General features: G+C 38.2%; 1 protein-coding gene across 2 annotated transcripts in view; it reads left to right on the top strand.

Annotated features, from left to right (window-relative positions):
- Positions 1-15,454: 15,454 nt before the first annotated feature.
- LOC149799194 (trehalase-like) overlaps positions 15,455-19,906 on the top strand; it is a 44,084-nt gene continuing 39,632 nt past the window's right edge. For both annotated transcript variants that reach the window (XR_016421105.1, XM_089958456.1), the window contains exons 1-2: positions 15,455-15,691; positions 18,074-18,174. Coding sequence is in view for 1 of the 2 variants with exons in the window: in XM_089958456.1 (XP_089814582.1) it covers positions 15,597-15,691; positions 18,074-18,174 (196 nt within the window). In the remaining variant the exon portion in view is untranslated. The remainder of the gene's footprint in view (positions 15,692-18,073; positions 18,175-19,906) is intronic.

Below are 19,906 nucleotides of genomic sequence, written 5' to 3'. Positions count from 1 at the left end.
TGAGAACTTACAGTTTCCAGAATCAGAATCAAATCCAAAAATAATACAAGTATAATCCATGAATAAAATTTTTGAAGTCCTAATATTGAAATGGTCTAATGATTCCAAGTTCGAGTCCCAATGAAGAATTCAAGATGGAAGGGTATGCTGTAACCCGTACTGTGTTAAGTCTACAGTTCCTTGTAGAAGCACAATAATTAATCCTCCGACCTTAGAAAGCCAAATAACATTTTCAAGAAATGTCCTTGTTCAAGAATTCTGTATGAATGTAATAATATTTCCAGAGAAACAAAGTAATCTTTTAGAGTCCAAAAAATCTGAAGAAAAATTAACACATAACTCAAAAACTCAAAAATTCAATACTGGTCACAACAGAAGAAAATAACTTAACATCAAGTGTTTAAAAGCCCAGACTCTCAGATCGATCTCTCTAAACATCACTATTAATACTAAGTATTTTGCAATTTCGGAAATGCCTTATTGCGAAATAGAGGATGACGTGATCATGTTTACATGTAAAAGTCACATAGCTCCTGGATGTCCTTGATAAGAACCAATCATTTTACTCCAAGAAAAAATTGTTTACTTGACCCTCATTCAAGGCCAGGAACTAAGTCAAAAATAGAAACAAGTATTTCTGTTATTAGGTATCTAATTAAAAACTCCGGTAAAACTGAATTTTCTGGAAAATATCAAACTCCTAGTAAACAAAATTACATTACATTGACATGTAAAGAAAATAAAAAGATACCAAAACCCACAAACAATTAAATCAAACACAAATTAAATCAAATATAAATTAAATCAAATATATGTAACACTTACACCCAGTACACTGTTATGAACTTTCCAATGGCTTTTGGAGGGGGATTGACATCATTTTCTTACACCCAGTATAGTGATATAAACTTGCTAATGGCTTGTGGGGGTGGGGTGACATCATGTTCTTACACCGAGTATAGTGATATAAACTTACTATTTCACCAGTATACATAGTACCCAAATTATTCCCAGATTTGTATGTGTGTGTATGATGTATGACTTATTCAATGTTCTTGAAAGAGACCTCAAAACCTTGAAATATCATTGGTGTTTGATAGATACATAAAATCCTTTTAGAATCGTGGGGACATCAATAACATTTTCACAGCATTACATGTGTAGTACTCAAATGAGTTCTTGAAATTCATATACTGCAAAGGTGTGTGTACAGAGGTCTTGAATTTCATCTACTGCACTGTGTTGTGTGTACAGTCTTGAAATTGATGTATTGCAGTGAGTTGTGTGTACAGAAGTGAGTTGTGTGTACAGAGGTCTTGAATTTCATGTACTGTGCAAAGTTATGTGTACAGAGGTCTTGAAATTCATGTACCGCACTGAGTTATGTGTACAGAGGTCTTGAAATTCATGTACCGCACTGAGTTATGTGTACAGAGGTCTTGAAATTCATGTACTGTGCAAAGTTATGTGTACAGAGGTCTTGAAATTCATGTACCGCACTGAGTTATGTGTACAGAGGTCTTGAAATTCATGTACCGCACTGAGTTATGTGTACAGAGGTCTTGAAATTCATGTACCGCACTGAGTTATGTGTACAGAGGTCTTGAAATTCATGTACCGCACTGAGTTATGTGTACAGAGGTCTTGAAATTCATGTACTGTGCAAAGTTATGTGTACAGAGGTCTTGAAATTCATGTACCGCACTGAGTTATGTGTACAGAGGTCTTGAAATTCATGTACTGTGCAAAGTTATGTGTACAGAGGTCTTGAAATTCATGTACCGCACTGAGTTGTGTTTACAGAGGTCTTGAAATTTTGATGTACTACAAATATTTGTGTGTATAAAGGTCTTTAAATTCATTTACTGCAGAAAGTTGTGTGTACAGAGGTCTTGTAGTTCATGTTCTGCTGTGAGTTGTGTGTGCTGAGGTCTTGAAATTCATGTACTGCACTGAATTGTACCTACAGAGGTCTGGTAATATACTACACTGAGTTGTGTGTACAGAGGTCTTGAACATGTCATGTACTGCACTGTGTTGTGTGTACAGATGTCTTGAAATTGATATACTGCAGTATGTTGTGTGTACAGAGGTCTTGAAATTGTTTTACTGCAGTAAGTTGTGTGTACAGATGTTTTGAAATTCATATACTGCAGTATGTTGTGTGTACAGAGGTATTGAAATTGATGTACTGCAGTATGTTGTGTGTACAGAGGTATTGAAATTGATGTACTGCAGTATGTTGTGTGTACAGAGGTCTTGAAATTGATGTACTGCAGTATGTTGTGTGTACAGAGGTATTGAAATTGATGTACTGCAGTATGTTGTGTGTACAGAGGTATTGAAATTGATGTACTGCAGTGAGTTGTGTGTACAGATGTCTTCAAATTCATATACTGCACTGAGCTGTGCCTACAGAGGTTTTGAAATTCATCTATTGTAGTGAGTTGTATGCACAGAGGTCTTGAAATTCACATACTGCTCTGAATTGTGCATACAGAGATCTTGAAATTCATATACTGGACTGAGTTGTGTGTAGAGATCTTGAAATTGATGTACTGTAGTGAGTTGTCTGTAGAGATCTTGAAATTGATGTACTTTAGTGATTTGTGTGTACAGATGTCTTGAAATTCATGTACTGCACTAAACTGTGTATACAGAGGTCTTGAAATTCATATACTGGACTGAGTTGTGTGTACAGAGGTCTTCAAATTCATGCACTGCACAAAGTTGTGTGTACAGATGTTTTGAAATTCATATACTGCAGTATGTTGTGTGTACAGAGGTCTTGAAATTGATATACTGCAGTATGTTGTGTGTACAGAGGTATTGAAATTGATGTACTGCAGTATGTTGTGTGTACAGAGGTCTTCAAATTCATGCACTGCACAAAGTTGTGTGTACAGATGTCTTGAAATTCATATACTGCATTGAGTTGTGTGTACAAATAAAGGTCTTAAAATTCATATATTCCAATGAGTTGTGTGTACAGCAGTCTTGAAATTGATGTATTGGACAAAGTTGTTTGTACAGTGGTCTTGAAATTCATATACCGCAATAAGTTGTGTGTACAGAGGTCATGAAATTCATGAACTGCAATAATTTAGGACAGCAATGCAACATGTAAGTTGACTGGATTACTATGATGTAGGACAGCTATGCAACATGTAAGTTGACTGGATTACTATGCTGTAGGACAGCAATGCAACATGTAAGTTGACTGGATTACTATGATGTAGGACAGCTAACAACATGTAAGTTGACTGGATTACTCCGCTGTAGGACAGCAATGTAATATGTACATTGACTGGATTACTATGATGTAGGACAGCTATGCAACATGTAAGTTGACTGGATTACTATGCTGTAGGACAGCAATGCAACATGTAAGTTGACTGGATTACTATGATGTAGGACAGCTATGCAACATGTAAGTTGACTGGATTACTATGCTGTAGGACAGCAATGCAACATGTAAGTTGACTGGATTACTATGATGTAGGACAGCTATGCAACATGTAAGTTGACTGGATTACTCCGCTGTAGGACAGGAATGTAACATGTACGTTGACTGGATTACTATGTTATAGGACAGCAATGTAACATGTAAGTTGACTGGATTACTCCACTGTAGGACAGCAATGTAACGTGTAAGTTGACTGGATTACTATGTTATAGGACAGCAATGCAACATGTAAGCTGACTGGATTACTATGCTGTGACATAACCTGTGGGTGTGGTTGTTACCCCACAGTCAAATCCTGATAGTTATTGAGATCGTCACTGCTTACTTGTACTTGGCCTGAAATAAATAAAAACAGCATATGCATCCAAAGTTAGTCACTTTACTATGACATTCAGAGAGTTGGGGTTGTGATGGGTGTGTATAAAAGCACCAATAAAATAGCTCATCCAGAGGTTTTCTTTTTTTCCCACCTAGACCATTGATGTTAAATAAAAAAATTGCATCTTAATTCCTGATGGATGTACTCATTCTTTGGGGAGTGGAGGTGTTGGTGTCTATCCTTACCAACAGTTATGAGCTTAGCCAAAGGACTCTGACTGGAGGTAATAAGGGGAATGATGGGTAAGTCAACTGGGCAAGTGCACTGTGTCCATCCATACCAACAGTTATGAGCTTAGCCAAAGGACTCTGACTGGAGGTAATAAGGGGAATGATGGGTAAGTCAACTGCGCAAGTGCACTGTGTCCATCCATACCAACAGTTATGAGCTTAGCCAAAGGACTCAGACTGGAGGTAATAAGGGGAATGATGGGTAAGTCAACTGGGCAAGTGCACTGTGTCCATCCATACCAACAGTTATGAGCTTAGCCAAAGGACTCTGACTGGAGGTAATAAGGGGAATGATGGGTAAGTCAACTGGGCAAGTGCACTGTGTCCATCCATACCAACAGTTATGAGCTTAGCCAAAGGACTCTGACTGGAAGTAATAAGGGGAATGATGGGTAAGTCAACTGGGCAAGTGCACTGTGTCCATCCATACCAACAGTTATGAGCTTAGCCAAAGGACTCAGACTGGAGGTAATAAGGGGAATGATGGGTAAGTCAACTGGGCAAGTGCACTGTGTCCATCCATACCAACAGTTATCAGCCTAGCCAAAGGACTCTGACTGGAGGTAATAAGGGGAATGATGGGTAAGTCAACTGGGCAAGTGCATTGTGTCCATCCATACCAACAGTTACGAGCTTAGCCAAAGGACTCAGACTGGAGGTAATAAGGGGAATGATGGGTAAGTCAACTGCGCAAGTGCACTGTGTCCATCCATACCAACAGTAGACTGGAGGTAATAAGGGGAATGATGGGTAAGTCAACTGGGCAAGTGCACTGTGTCCATCCATACCAACAGTTATGAGCTTAGCCAAAGGACTCTGACTGGAGGTAATAAGGGGAATGATGGGTAAGTCAACTGGGCAAGTGCACTGTGTCCATCCATACCAACAGTTATGAGCTTAGCCAAAGGACTCTGACTGGAGGTAATAAGGGGAATGATGGGTAAGTCAACTGGGCAAGTGCACTGTGTCCATCCATACCAACAGTTATGAGCTTAGCCAAAGGACTCTGACTGGAAGTAATAAGGGGAATGATGGGTAAGTCAACTGGGCAAGTGCACTGTGTCCATCCATACCAACAGTTATGAGCTTAGCCAAAGGACTCAGACTGGAGGTAATAAGGGGAATGATGGGTAAGTCAACTGGGCAAGTGCACTGTGTCCATCCATACCAACAGTTATGAGCTTAGCCAAAGGACTCAAACTGGAGGTAATAAGGGGAATGATGGGTAAGTCAACTGGGCAAGTGCACTGTGTCCATCCATACCAACAGTTATGAGCTTAGCCAAAGGACTCAAACTGGAGGTAATAAGGGGAATGATGGGTAAGTCAACTGGGCAAGTGCACTGTGTCCATCCATACCAACAGTTATGAGCTTAGCCAAAGGACTCAGACTGGAGGTAATAAGGGGAATGATGGGTAAGTCAACTGGGCAAGTGCACTGTGTCCATCCATACCAACAGTTATGAGCTTAGCCAAAGGACTCAGACTGGAGGTAATAAGGGGAATGATGGGTAAGTCAACTGGGCAAGTGCACTGTGTCCATCCATACCAACAGTTATGAGCTTAGCCAAAGGACTCTGACTGGAGGTAATAAGGGGAATGATGGGTAAGTCAACTGGGCAAGTGCACTGTGTCCATCCATACCAACAGTTATGAGCTTAGCCAAAGGACTCAGACTGGAGGTAATAAGGGGAATGATGGGTAAGTCAACTGGGCAAGTGCACTGTGTCCATCCATACCAACAGTTACGAGCTTAGCCAAAGGACTCAGACTGGAGGTAATAAGGGGAATGATGGGTAAGTCAACTGGGCAAGTGCACTGTGTCCATCCATACCAACAGTTATGAGCTTAGCCAAAGGACTCTGACTGGAGGTAATAAGGGGAATGATGGGTAAGTCAACTGGGCAAGTGCACTGTGTCCGTCCATACCAACAGTTATGAGCTTAGCCAAAGGACTCTGACTGGAGGTAATAAGGGGAATGATGGGTAAGTCAACTGGGCAAGTGCACTGTGTCCATCCATACCAACAGTTATGAGCTTAGCCAAAGGACTCTGACTGGAAGTAATAAGGGGAATGATGGGTAAGTCAACTGGGCAAGTGCACTGTGTCCATCCATACCAACAGTTATGAGCTTAGCCAAAGGACTCAGACTGGAGGTAATAAGGGGAATGATGGGTAAGTCAACTGGGCAAGTGCACTGTGTCCATCCATACCAACAGTTATGAGCTTAGCCAAAGGACTCAAACTGGAGGTAATAAGGGGAATGATGGGTAAGTCAACTGGGCAAGTGCACTGTGTCCATCCATACCAACAGTTATGAGCTTAGCCAAAGGACTCAGACTGGAGGTAATAAGGGGAATGATGGGTAAGTCAACTGGGCAAGTGCACTGTGTCCATCCATACCAACAGTTATGAGCTTAGCCAAAGGACTCAGACTGGAGGTAATAAGGGGAATGATGGGTAAGTCAACTGGGCAAGTGCACTGTGTCCATCCATACCAACAGTTATGAGCTTAGCCAAAGGACTCTGACTGGAGGTAATAAGGGGAATGATGGGTAAGTCAACTGGGCAAGTGCACTGTGTCCATCCATACCAACAGTTATGAGCTTAGCCAAAGGACTCTGACTGGAGGTAATAAGGGGAATGATGGGTAAGTCAACTGCGCAAGTGCACTGTGTCCATCCATACCAACAGTTATGAGCTTAGCCAAAGGACTCAGACTGGAGGTAATAAGGGGAATGATGGGTAAGTCAACTGGGCAAGTGCACTGTGTCCATCCATACCAACAGTTATGAGCTTAGCCAAAGGACTCTGACTGGAGGTAATAAGGGGAATGATGGGTAAGTCAACTGGGCAAGTGCACTGTGTCCATCCATACCAACAGTTATGAGCTTAGCCAAAGGACTCTGACTGGAAGTAATAAGGGGAATGATGGGTAAGTCAACTGGGCAAGTGCACTGTGTCCATCCATACCAACAGTTATGAGCTTAGCCAAAGGACTCAGACTGGAGGTAATAAGGGGAATGATGGGTAAGTCAACTGGGCAAGTGCACTGTGTCCATCCATACCAACAGTTATGAGCCTAGCCAAAGGACTCTGACTGGAGGTAATAAGGGGAATGATGGGTAAGTCAACTGGGCAAGTGCATTGTGTCCATCCATACCAACAGTTACGAGCTTAGCCAAAGGACTCAGACTGGAGGTAATAAGGGGAATGATGGGTAAGTCAACTGCGCAAGTGCACTGTGTCCATCCATACCAACAGTAGACTGGAGGTAATAAGGGGAATGATGGGTAAGTCAACTGGGCAAGTGCACTGTGTCCATCCATACCAACAGTTATGAGCTTAGCCAAAGGACTCTGACTGGAGGTAATAAGGGGAATGATGGGTAAGTCAACTGGGCAAGTGCACTGTGTCCATCCATACCAACAGTTATGAGCTTAGCCAAAGGACTCTGACTGGAGGTAATAAGGGGAATGATGGGTAAGTCAACTGGGCAAGTGCACTGTGTCCATCCATACCAACAGTTATGAGCTTAGCCAAAGGACTCTGACTGGAAGTAATAAGGGGAATGATGGGTAAGTCAACTGGGCAAGTGCACTGTGTCCATCCATACCAACAGTTATGAGCTTAGCCAAAGGACTCAGACTGGAGGTAATAAGGGGAATGATGGGTAAGTCAACTGGGCAAGTGCACTGTGTCCATCCATACCAACAGTTATGAGCTTAGCCAAAGGACTCAAACTGGAGGTAATAAGGGGAATGATGGGTAAGTCAACTGGGCAAGTGCACTGTGTCCATCCATACCAACAGTTATGAGCTTAGCCAAAGGACTCAAACTGGAGGTAATAAGGGGAATGATGGGTAAGTCAACTGGGCAAGTGCACTGTGTCCATCCATACCAACAGTTATGAGCTTAGCCAAAGGACTCAGACTGGAGGTAATAAGGGGAATGATGGGTAAGTCAACTGGGCAAGTGCACTGTGTCCATCCATACCAACAGTTATGAGCTTAGCCAAAGGACTCAGACTGGAGGTAATAAGGGGAATGATGGGTAAGTCAACTGGGCAAGTGCACTGTGTCCATCCATACCAACAGTTATGAGCTTAGCCAAAGGACTCTGACTGGAGGTAATAAGGGGAATGATGGGTAAGTCAACTGGGCAAGTGCACTGTGTCCATCCATACCAACAGTTATGAGCTTAGCCAAAGGACTCAGACTGGAGGTAATAAGGGGAATGATGGGTAAGTCAACTGGGCAAGTGCACTGTGTCCATCCATACCAACAGTTACGAGCTTAGCCAAAGGACTCAGACTGGAGGTAATAAGGGGAATGATGGGTAAGTCAACTGGGCAAGTGCACTGTGTCCATCCATACCAACAGTTATGAGCTTAGCCAAAGGACTCTGACTGGAGGTAATAAGGGGAATGATGGGTAAGTCAACTGGGCAAGTGCACTGTGTCCGTCCATACCAACAGTTATGAGCTTAGCCAAAGGACTCTGACTGGAGGTAATAAGGGGAATGATGGGTAAGTCAACTGGGCAAGTGCACTGTGTCCATCCATACCAACAGTTATGAGCTTAGCCAAAGGACTCTGACTGGAAGTAATAAGGGGAATGATGGGTAAGTCAACTGGGCAAGTGCACTGTGTCCATCCATACCAACAGTTATGAGCTTAGCCAAAGGACTCAGACTGGAGGTAATAAGGGGAATGATGGGTAAGTCAACTGGGCAAGTGCACTGTGTCCATCCATACCAACAGTTATGAGCTTAGCCAAAGGACTCAAACTGGAGGTAATAAGGGGAATGATGGGTAAGTCAACTGGGCAAGTGCACTGTGTCCATCCATACCAACAGTTATGAGCTTAGCCAAAGGACTCAGACTGGAGGTAATAAGGGGAATGATGGGTAAGTCAACTGGGCAAGTGCACTGTGTCCATCCATACCAACAGTTATGAGCTTAGCCAAAGGACTCAGACTGGAGGTAATAAGGGGAATGATGGGTAAGTCAACTGGGCAAGTGCACTGTGTCCATCCATACCAACAGTTATGAGCTTAGCCAAAGGACTCTGACTGGAGGTAATAAGGGGAATGATGGGTAAGTCAACTGGGCAAGTGCACTGTGTCCATCCATACCAACAGTTATGAGCTTAGCCAAAGGACTCAGACTGGAGGTAATAAGGGGAATGATGGGTAAGTCAACTGGGCAAGTGCACTGTGTCCATCCATACCAACAGTTACGAGCTTAGCCAAAGGACTCAGACTGGAGTTAATAAGGGGAATGATGGGTAAGTCAACTGGGCAAGTGCACTGTGTCCATCCATACCAACAGTTATGAGCTTAGCCAAAGGACTCTGACTGGAGGTAATAAGGGGAATGATGGGTAAGTCAACTGGGCAAGTGCACTGTGTCCATCCATACCAACAGTTATGAGCTTAGCCAAAGGACTCTGACTGGAGGTAATAAGGGGAATGATGGGTAAGTCAACTGGGCAAGTGCACTGTGTCCATCCATACCAACAGTTATGAGCTTAGCCAAAGGACTCTGAGTGGAGGTAATAAGGGGAATGATGGGTAAGTCAACTGGGCAAGTGCACTGTGTCCATCCATACCAACAGATATGAGCTTAGCCAAAGGACTCTGACTGGAGGTAATAAGGGGAATGATGGGTAAGTCAACTGGGCAAGTGCACTGTGTCCATCCATACCAACAGTTATGAGCTTAGCCAAAGGACTCTGACTGGAGGTAATAAGGGGAATGATGGGTAAGTCAACTGGGCAAGTGCACTGTGTCCATCCATACCAACAGATATGAGCTTAGCCAAAGGACTCTGACTGGAGGTAATAAGGGGAATGATGGGTAAGTCAACTGGGCAAGTGCACTGTGTCCATCCATACCAACAGTTATGAGCTTAGCCAAAGGACTCAGACTGGAGGTAATAAGGGGAATGATGGGTAAGTCAACTGGGCAAGTGCACTGTGTCCATCCATACCAACAGTTATGAACTTGGACTGGAGGTAGAGCTATGATGTGTAAGTCAAGTGAATATGTTTGTACTTTATGAACACATCATTTTGCTTGTTGTTTTATTTTCGTATGGTACAAATTTGGTACATTTTGTATAAGGATGGTTTAGATGTCACATATTTTACATGCAAGTTTATATCTGTAATCTTTTAAGCAAAATATTCATTTGCACATTTTGTGAGCAGAAAGTATGCAACTTAAGTCATGTACACACACAGACACACACATGCATGCCCTGCCAAAGAAAGTTGGGGGGGGGTATGATACATTACTGTTGTATTTCTGTGCAGGCTGACTTGTGGTCATCCATTCTTTTTTATTTATTCACATTAGCTCAAATCAACGTTAGTAGATTTCAATGAAACCAGTGTATGTTTCACTCAAATAAAGAGGCCAGTACATTAAGGATCAAGTTCACATATACTAAAATAAGATTTTGACATTGCATTTCATTTTCAGTATGATTGCATAAAAACTTTACAGTGATTAAATAGTTTTTAATGTTATTGACACTAAAAGATTTTTCCATTGCAATTCATTTCCACCATTTCCACTTAAAAAGTAGCTGTCACCTGAAATGGGCATCTTGCCCTGAGCAGTGGTTTGAAGGTCAAGGTCAATAATAGCAACAAAAAAAACTAATTGTTGGTTTCATTTTTTTCCAAGCAGTAATATAAAATCAAGGTAGAATGTTTTATTAAACTGAAGTGCAGATCTTTCCCAAGGAAAAATGGAAAAGCCTTGTAATTTGGGGATTAGTAACTTAATGGTAAGAGACATTGTTACTTAAAAAATATATTTTGCTTCTTCCATTTTTTCTACACAACAGCTTTTGATTGTTAATTGAAATATGTCAGTTGACTGCAGTATGTTCCCCTTGGCCATAGAGGGGAAAACATTTATTTTGGCATAAGTAATGACTGTTAGTTGAAATATGTCAGTTGACTGCAGTATGTTCCCCTTGGCCATAGAGGGGAAAACATTTATTTTGGCATAAGTAATGACTGTTAGTTGAAATATGTCAGTTGACTGCAGTATGTTCCCCTTGGCCATAGAAGGGAAAACATTTATTTTGGCATAAGTAATGATTGTTAGTTGAAATATGTCAGTTGACTGCAGTATGTTCCCCTTGGCCATAGAAGGGAAAACATTTATTTTGGCATAAGTAATGATTGTTAGTTGACAATTTCAGCTGGCTGTAGTATGTATGTTCCCCTTAACCCAAGAAGGGAGATAACTTTTGGCACAAGTAGCTTGAGGTTAGGTTACTTAACCTAAAAATAGATTTTGTCTTCAAATTTATTTCAGCATGCAAACAAGTTTCAGCAAAACATGTTGTGTTTCTTTTGCTTTCAGTACAGATAAAATTAGATCAGATGGTATACATGCGCTCTGCATGAATGTAAACATTTATGTTAACCCAGCAACCTGAACCAATAAAGAGAGGAAGCAATCTGCTCTGTGTGCCAACCCTACACTGCACAGAAATTCTGAGTTGCACATATATACACCACTTAGTTCTTACACTCTGCCTGTGCATCTTATAATGTAGTTGTGCTGCTAATGAGCAAGTGAGATATGTGTTTACATTTAGTGTACGGTCACAGTCCCGTGTTGATAAATACTTACTGATATTATTAAATAGTGAGCCACTTATGTAGGACTGTATAATCGTATTTATTTTGTTCAAAGGACTGAAGGTCACTGTCATGGTTTTGGTGTTGGGTAAGTTGCATGTATAGGGTTTAATGACACATAAACAAAATCCTCGCTATAAAGTGACATATAAAATTTTGAAACGGTGTGGGTCACGATTGCAAAATACGTCAAGAATATATACCCTCCCAAAATACATGTTAACATGTGGTTCTATAAGATTACACTATAAAGGTGTTACAATTTAAAATGTATATGAAATAACAGGTAAAGAAGAAACAAAATCATAAAAAGTGAAAATTTGTCATATAAACCACATTTTAAAAAAAAACATTTCATCTTTTATTGGCTGGTTTCACGTAACAAATATTTGAATTCATTTTTTTTTTTTTTAAAAAATGTTTCAGTTTGTACATACAGTGAACACTGGCAAGGCATGCACGCTGGTCGAGGGTCTCCAATTATTAGCTTTGCATGTGTGGGATATGCAAGCACTATGCTCAGACTATGCATAGGTGAGGTATGCAAGTCCTATGGTCTGATGGCATGGCAATACCATAGATCCATGAATTGTTACATATGAGGTGTGTCCATATTGCAACGATGGGTTTCATGTCTCAGAGCTTGATTGTGAAGTTCTTATTTCCCCATCTACGGCCATATTATACTATATTATATATTATATTTATATCTTATTTGTATTAATTAATTGGATTACCCATTAAGTACACTAAATACGTGCATCAGAAAAAAAAATCAAATTAATTGTTGGTGATAAATTGAATGAATTATATATGACCATTTCGATCTACATGTACTAGTAATTTCATTTGGAATGATGGCAACACTGATATTTTCCAACCTTTTCAGCTTTTTTAATTTTGATTTTGTTTTTAGCTTTACATTGGGGTGGGGGTGAACCATAATATTTTCAGTGCCTAGGGCCCCCTAAGACCTTAATCCGGCACTGGATATCAACTGTAACCAAATGATGTATCCATTTCGAAAGATAAGTACTTAATTTTAACCTTGTTGTGTCCTTGGGCGTTTTCTAGAACAGCATCTTATGTGGCAATTCCTAGCTGCCTAGACACAACGGATCTGCTTGTGGATAATATGAATGTCATATCTAATTATGGCAGTCAACGCTTCCTTTCATGTTGCCAAGTTCCACATTCTCTAGAGAAAATAAATTTTATTGATAAAGCACCAGTGTCACCTATTTTGTTAGACAAGTGTTTAAGTATCCATTGAATTGACATTAACTTAGTTATCGTCTGGAGGGACAATTTAGTTTCGAATTATTTTTAAAAAAAATGTAGGTTAAGAGAATTAAGATAGTGTTTGCAGACGGACTTGTTAACCGAAACCCAGAGACAGCCCAAGCCTATATGTCCCTCCGGTTTGTTATTACCCAGTCTTTGGTAAGCAAATATCATAGGCCGATAAATATGGCTCGTAAAGATAGATTTATTCCTCTGGTTTTATAAATGTCATGCGAAATAAGCACTTGTGAAAGATCCACTACAGCAATTATAAACTTTATTTTAATATATCTTGCAGGAAGAAGGCACAATTCCAGCTTCTGTAACAGCTTTGAAATATCTTCGAGCTCTCTCGTGGATTGAAGAAAAACTAACATTGAAAGACCCCCTCCGCCCTAAACAAATATAACGGCTTAGGCATCATATGAGAGTGATGTTACTACAGCAAAATATTTAACTGACGAATATTACACATATATAATATATAAGCGTTTGCATAAAAATATCTTTTTATTTTCAGTGCGGCTTCTCATGTAGCAGTAAATTAATGATGATTAGTGAAGAATCATTATATTATACTGATCAAAAGAATTGCTAATGGATATATATATATATATATATATATATATATATATATATATGCAGACAGACATTCATGCATAGGTTGGTAGAAAGAAGGATGCATATACAATTTTAAACGATGCAAAATTGTGCAAGTAGATGTAAAAGAAAGAAAGTCTGCTCTTTAAGTAAAGAATCTGGGATGGTTAGCTAATATGGTCCAACTATTTAGCCAGATAAGACTTTAAAGACGAGCAGAATATAGCGACGATATATTAAATTTAATTTGCGATATTAATTTGGGAGACCCACTAGTTATTGGAATTTCCGCTATTTAATTGCTAAAAGTACTTGGAGAAAGGGTTTTCCAACTAACCGGTTGGTCATGTGACTTGTCAATCGAAATAATCATGAACGGATTAATTAAGCGTCAATCAAAGATCTGTTCACTTCCAGAGCCAGAGAAGAAAATTGTATAGCACAGTAATTATCCTTTCATTTTACAATCCTGACTGACTTTTTTTTACAATAATTTAGCATTTGTGCAGTTAATTTATACATGCGCTAAAATTGGCATTTGCTATGCCCGCCGTGACGGAATGGAAGCAGATGGTTTTTCTTCTATGTTTTTGCGTGATTAAAATCACATTCTGTCAGTGAAACCTAGGTTACAGATATCATTCCTCCAGGTCTACTACCAGCACTGTGCATTGCACCCTGAACGCATTGGTCATGTACACCAATTACAAAACGGGTGTTCAGAATTTAACATCATATCAGCACAAACCAGGCTCTACACAACGCATTACGTTAGGTATTATAAAAAAGGCGAACAAAACAAAATGGGGAAATTCCTTAAAATACTAAGCATATATATATATATATATATATATATATATATATATATATATATATATATATATATATGTGTGTGTGTGTGTGTGTGTGTGTGTGTGTGTGTCTTTAAAGAGCAATATTTTAACATAAACACTGGAAGTATCATCATCGGCAACAAGTACTACTATTCCTTCTACTTAACAAATTTAAAGCAAATGTTTATTGTGATACTGATTGCACTGAGATGCTTTTACAAAGATTACATTACCCATTTCTACTAAATCTCAGTGTTGTGTCAATGACAATCAGGTGGGCGACTAAAGTCCACTTTGGACTCTTGTTCCGATTTACACAAGAAATAGGAGAGAAGTTTCTCTGAGTACCAGCATATTATCATGATATTTCAAGTTAATATTTAAAGAACTTTATATCATTTCGCATTTAATTGTATGAAGAGATTTTGATAATCCGATTTGTTATTTTGTGAATGGCTGAAATTTCTTGTGTGTCTTGTGTGCTTGAAGTAAAGCTCCCCATGTTAAGAATTTTTCTCGGATAACTAGACAGTGAAGTCAATAGCAGAGGCGTAGCGGGGGGGGGGGGGGGCAGGGGGGTACATATGTCCCCGGGCGCCAAGGTACAGGGGCGCCAAAATGAGGCTTACAACGTTACATTATAATAAGTAAACAAAGGTAATATTCAAAAATGTGATTAAACGGGGAGGGGGCTGGGGCGCCAATTGTATAGTTCGTCCCCGGGCGCAAAATATCATAGCTACGCCTCTGGTCAATAGACTTACGTTCTTTGTGAAGATTGCCCCTTTCTCATGAAACACTGCATATTCCATCAACGTTTAATGCTACTCTTTCACGAAAACAAATGCATCCTTCTTGAAAATTAGATAGATACAGAGAGAAGAAAAAAAAACCATCCTTCGTGAAAATTAGATAGAAAAAGAGAGGCAACTCTCGAATGACTGAGGTAGCATGTGACCAGTTACTAAATTTATCCTTACACTTATTAGTAGACCTTATTCACCTGACAGTGCAGCGAAAGCATACCTACAATCTTCACATTCGTGTAAGGATACATAGGGTCTCTGTGGTATAGTTAACACATTTATCTTTAAAACTTATTGGAGTTGCACGAAGTTGAAACAATCTGTGCATACGCTATATGATGTATATACGCTACATCTTCGTGGTTTTCGTTCTACTCTTGACAAGGGACCATTTTTCTTTGGGGAACGATGATATATATCCCTGCGAAAGGTAAGTAATATTTGTATGAATGTATGCGCCCTCTCTCTCTCTCTCTCTCTCTCGCGCGCGCGCGCGGGGTGGGGTGGGGTGGCATGGATAATGAATGTGTGTTGCGCCATATGCAATCTTACAAAGAGGTCACGATGGAGAGAGAGAGAGAGAGAGAGAGAGAGAGAGAGAGAAGGGTGGGTGGGTTGAAAATGAGTAAACTGAGTAAAGTGGTATAGGACGATACATTTGATTCCAGATTAATTCGAAACGTCGCGAGTTCGATACCCGCCCACGTCAGGTCGACGGCATAGGTGGATCATTTTGGAAGGACACTTAATACCAATTTCATCTACATAATATAACCAACTAATGCAGGATCCAAGAATACTTTCGTTTTATTTATTCGCAACAGCTTTCCGAGCCATTACTATTTCTTTCCAGGGGCCCCGAGTGGCCGAGTGGTCTAAAGCGCTCTCCGTTACGGATCGCTGCCATCTCACCTCTGTCTGCGTGGGTTCGAGTCTCGGATTCAACCAATGTGGGCATGTGAGAAAGCTTGCCAGTAGCTTCTCGTGGGTCGGTGGTTCTTTCCGGGGTTTTCCTGGGTTCTTCCTCCACCATTAATACTGTCTCCACGTATAGCCTATCGTGTGCTGAAAATGGCGTTAAACACTACAACAACAACAACAACAACAACTATTTCTTTCCAAGTGCATGTTATCGTTCGTTGCTGTAGAGAAAGTCCAGCCAGCGTAAACTTTATACAATGAAGTCTCATTACGGTAACACCACGGTTGAAGAACAGCAAAACTTTATACAATGAAGTCTCATTAAGGTAACGCCACGGTTTAAGAACACCAAAGCTTTATACAGTGAAGTCTCATTAAGGTAACGCCATTGTTTAATAACACCAAAGCTTTATACAATGAAGTCTCATTAAGGTAACGCCACGCTTTAAGAATACCAAGGCTTTATAAAATGAAGTCTCATTAAAGTAACGCCACGGTTTAAGAACACCTAAATCACTTCCTCACGCGTATGATAAATAATAGGATATTTTTCACCTTTTACAATGGAAAGAAAACATGATTCTTTGTCAGCTTTGCTAACGGTTTTATCGTACTTTTGCATCGGAAACGCACCGTTTAAATCAGTCTTCAAATATGCCGATATTATATTATATTATATTATATTATATTATATTATATTATATTATATTATATTATACGGTTTCGTCATGTCCCTCTATTGGAAAATACATTTTCTAGCACGTATATTCATATTCTTAAACTGATAATAAATTTCCCTTTCAACAGACAACATTCGAAAAATATTGGACCGGCTAAACTTATTTAATTTGATCAGAAAACTTTTGATTCACAGTTTGCTTTCAACAGAGTTAAAATTAAAACCTTGTGGTAATCCGGACCAAGATATCTGGTAATAGTCAAATGCTTATATAAGACCTATTCATGTCAGCATACATATACCGAGATACTTCTTTAAATAGGATCAGATCTAATGTCAAGAAGGACGTTTATTTAGAAGTATTATCTGTGGGAGAGAGAGAGAGAGAGAGAGAGAGAGTACAGCTAAACATTTGACTGAGATTAATTTGAATCGATGGAAGCCACGGTAACTTGTAGAGCGTTCGATTCGTAATCCAAATATATATATATATACAGTTGTGTGCGAGCATCTCTCTCTCTCTCTCTTTCTCCCTCTGTCTGTCTGTCTCTCTCTCTCTCTCTCTCTCTCTCTCTATATATATATATATATATATATATATATATATATATATATATATATATTGATGCATTCATTCATATGTACGTAGGTGAGGATGAATGCAAAAGCTATTTTAAGCCCGGCTACATTAAATTTTACTAACGTTTTGATCTTTATAATTTTAATGGATGATAACAAATATGACGTACTATACATACATCACAAATATAGATTTAATTCCTCCCGTACTATAAAATGGCAGTTTCTAATATCCATCAAGACAGCAGCGTAATACTGAGGCCAATGATTTGTAGATTTTATTCGGGTGAAAAGTACTTAAAAAGTCTGTCAGTTAATGCCGGGCGGTGAGTGATAAATATAAGTATTTACACGTTGCATTGGAAAAGCCAGATGATGACAGGACTCATAAACTGAAACAAGACTACTTAAGTTATCTGAACAAACAACAGTAACTAAACTTCGGGGGAATCTGTCTATAAAGATCGCACAAATGACTTTGAGAGTTCTTCCTTTACAGGCAGATGTATTTTATAGTAGGGTGAAATAAAGAAGTGAACAAAGGGGTTTGAAAAATATCTTTTCTGAGAAAGCTTTCTTTATATGAATTGACCGTCACAGGAAGACATCACTGCATTAAAATTTATTTTCCAGCCAGATTTATTGTCATGGTCCAATACTGGAGGCTGTGCAAATGGCAAATCTCTTCCCGGACTCCAAGACGTTCGTGGACATGAATTTAAAATCATCGCCAGGTAGAAACAACCTTTTTTTTTATTTGGTATTTGCCAAGCTGTTACCTTTATAAAGTGAAAATAGAAAGAGATACTCATTCAGGAAACAAATAAGTTTTAATGTTCTCGTTTTCTGGTACGTTTGACAGCATGCTTTTGAACACTGCTCATATGTACAAAGGAAATTAAAACTGCTAGATGAATACAGTGAAAGAAATTATACACTGACAAGCATTATAAAATATATCGTTAGAGTACCAGAGAAGGGCTAGTTTTCGCAGAAGACACTCACAAACACAATTTTGGTTTTTTAACGTAGCTTTAACAATGTTTCAGTAATAACGCTACGATGTTTACAGTTTGACAGCTTATAGTGATGTCTAGCACTGGGACATATCTGGTAGTAGCAGAATTAGATAAAGACAGACAGATAGACAGACATATAAGCTGGACAGTATATTTGTTTACAGCAGTATACTGCGGTATTTCTGAACTTACTGCATATCTAATTATATCGGGAACCAACAAGAAATGTTCTGGGGCACAGGCCGGACGTATTTTTAAGAAGAATTCCGTCTTTCAATAGCCGAAGAAATATCTTGCTCTGATTTATAGTACAATACTTATATATTATATCCATTATATTACAATACTTATATATGATATCCATTATATTACAATACTTATATATGATATCCATTATATTACAATACTTATATATTATATCCATTATATTACAATACTTATATATGATATCCATTATATTACAATACTTATATATGATATCCATTATATTACAATACTTATATATGATATCCATTATATTACAATACTTATATATGATATCCATTATATTACAATACTTATATATGATATCCATTATATTACAATACTTATATATGATATCCATTATATTACAATACTTATATATGATATCCATTATATTACAATACTTATATATTATGTCCATTATATTACAATATTTATATATGATATCCTTTATATTACAATACTTATATATAATATCCATTATATTACAATACTTATATTACAATACTTGTATTACAATACTTGTATATTATATCAATTGTATTACAATACCTATATATTATATTCATTATATTACAATACTTGTATATTATATCCATTATACTACAATACTTATATATTATATCCATTATATTACAATACTTATATATTATATTCATTATATTACAATACTTATATATTATATCCATTATATTACACTACTTCTATATTATATCAATTATATTACAATACCTATACATTATATCCATTATATTAAAATACTTATATATTATATCCATTATGTTACAATACTTATATATTATATCCATTATGTTACAATACTTATATATTATATTCATTATGTTGCATTACTTATATGTTATATCCATTATACTACAATACTTATATATTATATTCATTATATTACAATACTTATATAATATATCCATTATGTTACAATACTTATATATTATATCCATTATTTTACACTACTTGTATATTATATCAATTGTATTACAATACCTATATATTATATCCATTGTATTACAATACTTATATATTATATCCATTATATTAAAATACTCATATATTATATCCATTGTATTACAATACTTACATATTATAGCCATTATGTTACAATACTTATTTATTATATCCATTATATTACAATATTTATATATAATATTCATTATATTAACTGAAAAAGGTCATTATCTTGAGATAA

Source organism: Sinohyriopsis cumingii, chromosome 5 (assembly GCF_028554795.1).
Source record: "Sinohyriopsis cumingii isolate HCF-2022 chromosome 5, ASM2855479v2, whole genome shotgun sequence".
NCBI classification, from domain to species: Eukaryota; Metazoa; Mollusca; class Bivalvia; order Unionida; family Unionidae; genus Sinohyriopsis; species Sinohyriopsis cumingii.
The sequence above is the reverse complement of the archived record's forward strand: the minus strand, read 5'-3'. Positions and strand labels throughout refer to the sequence as shown.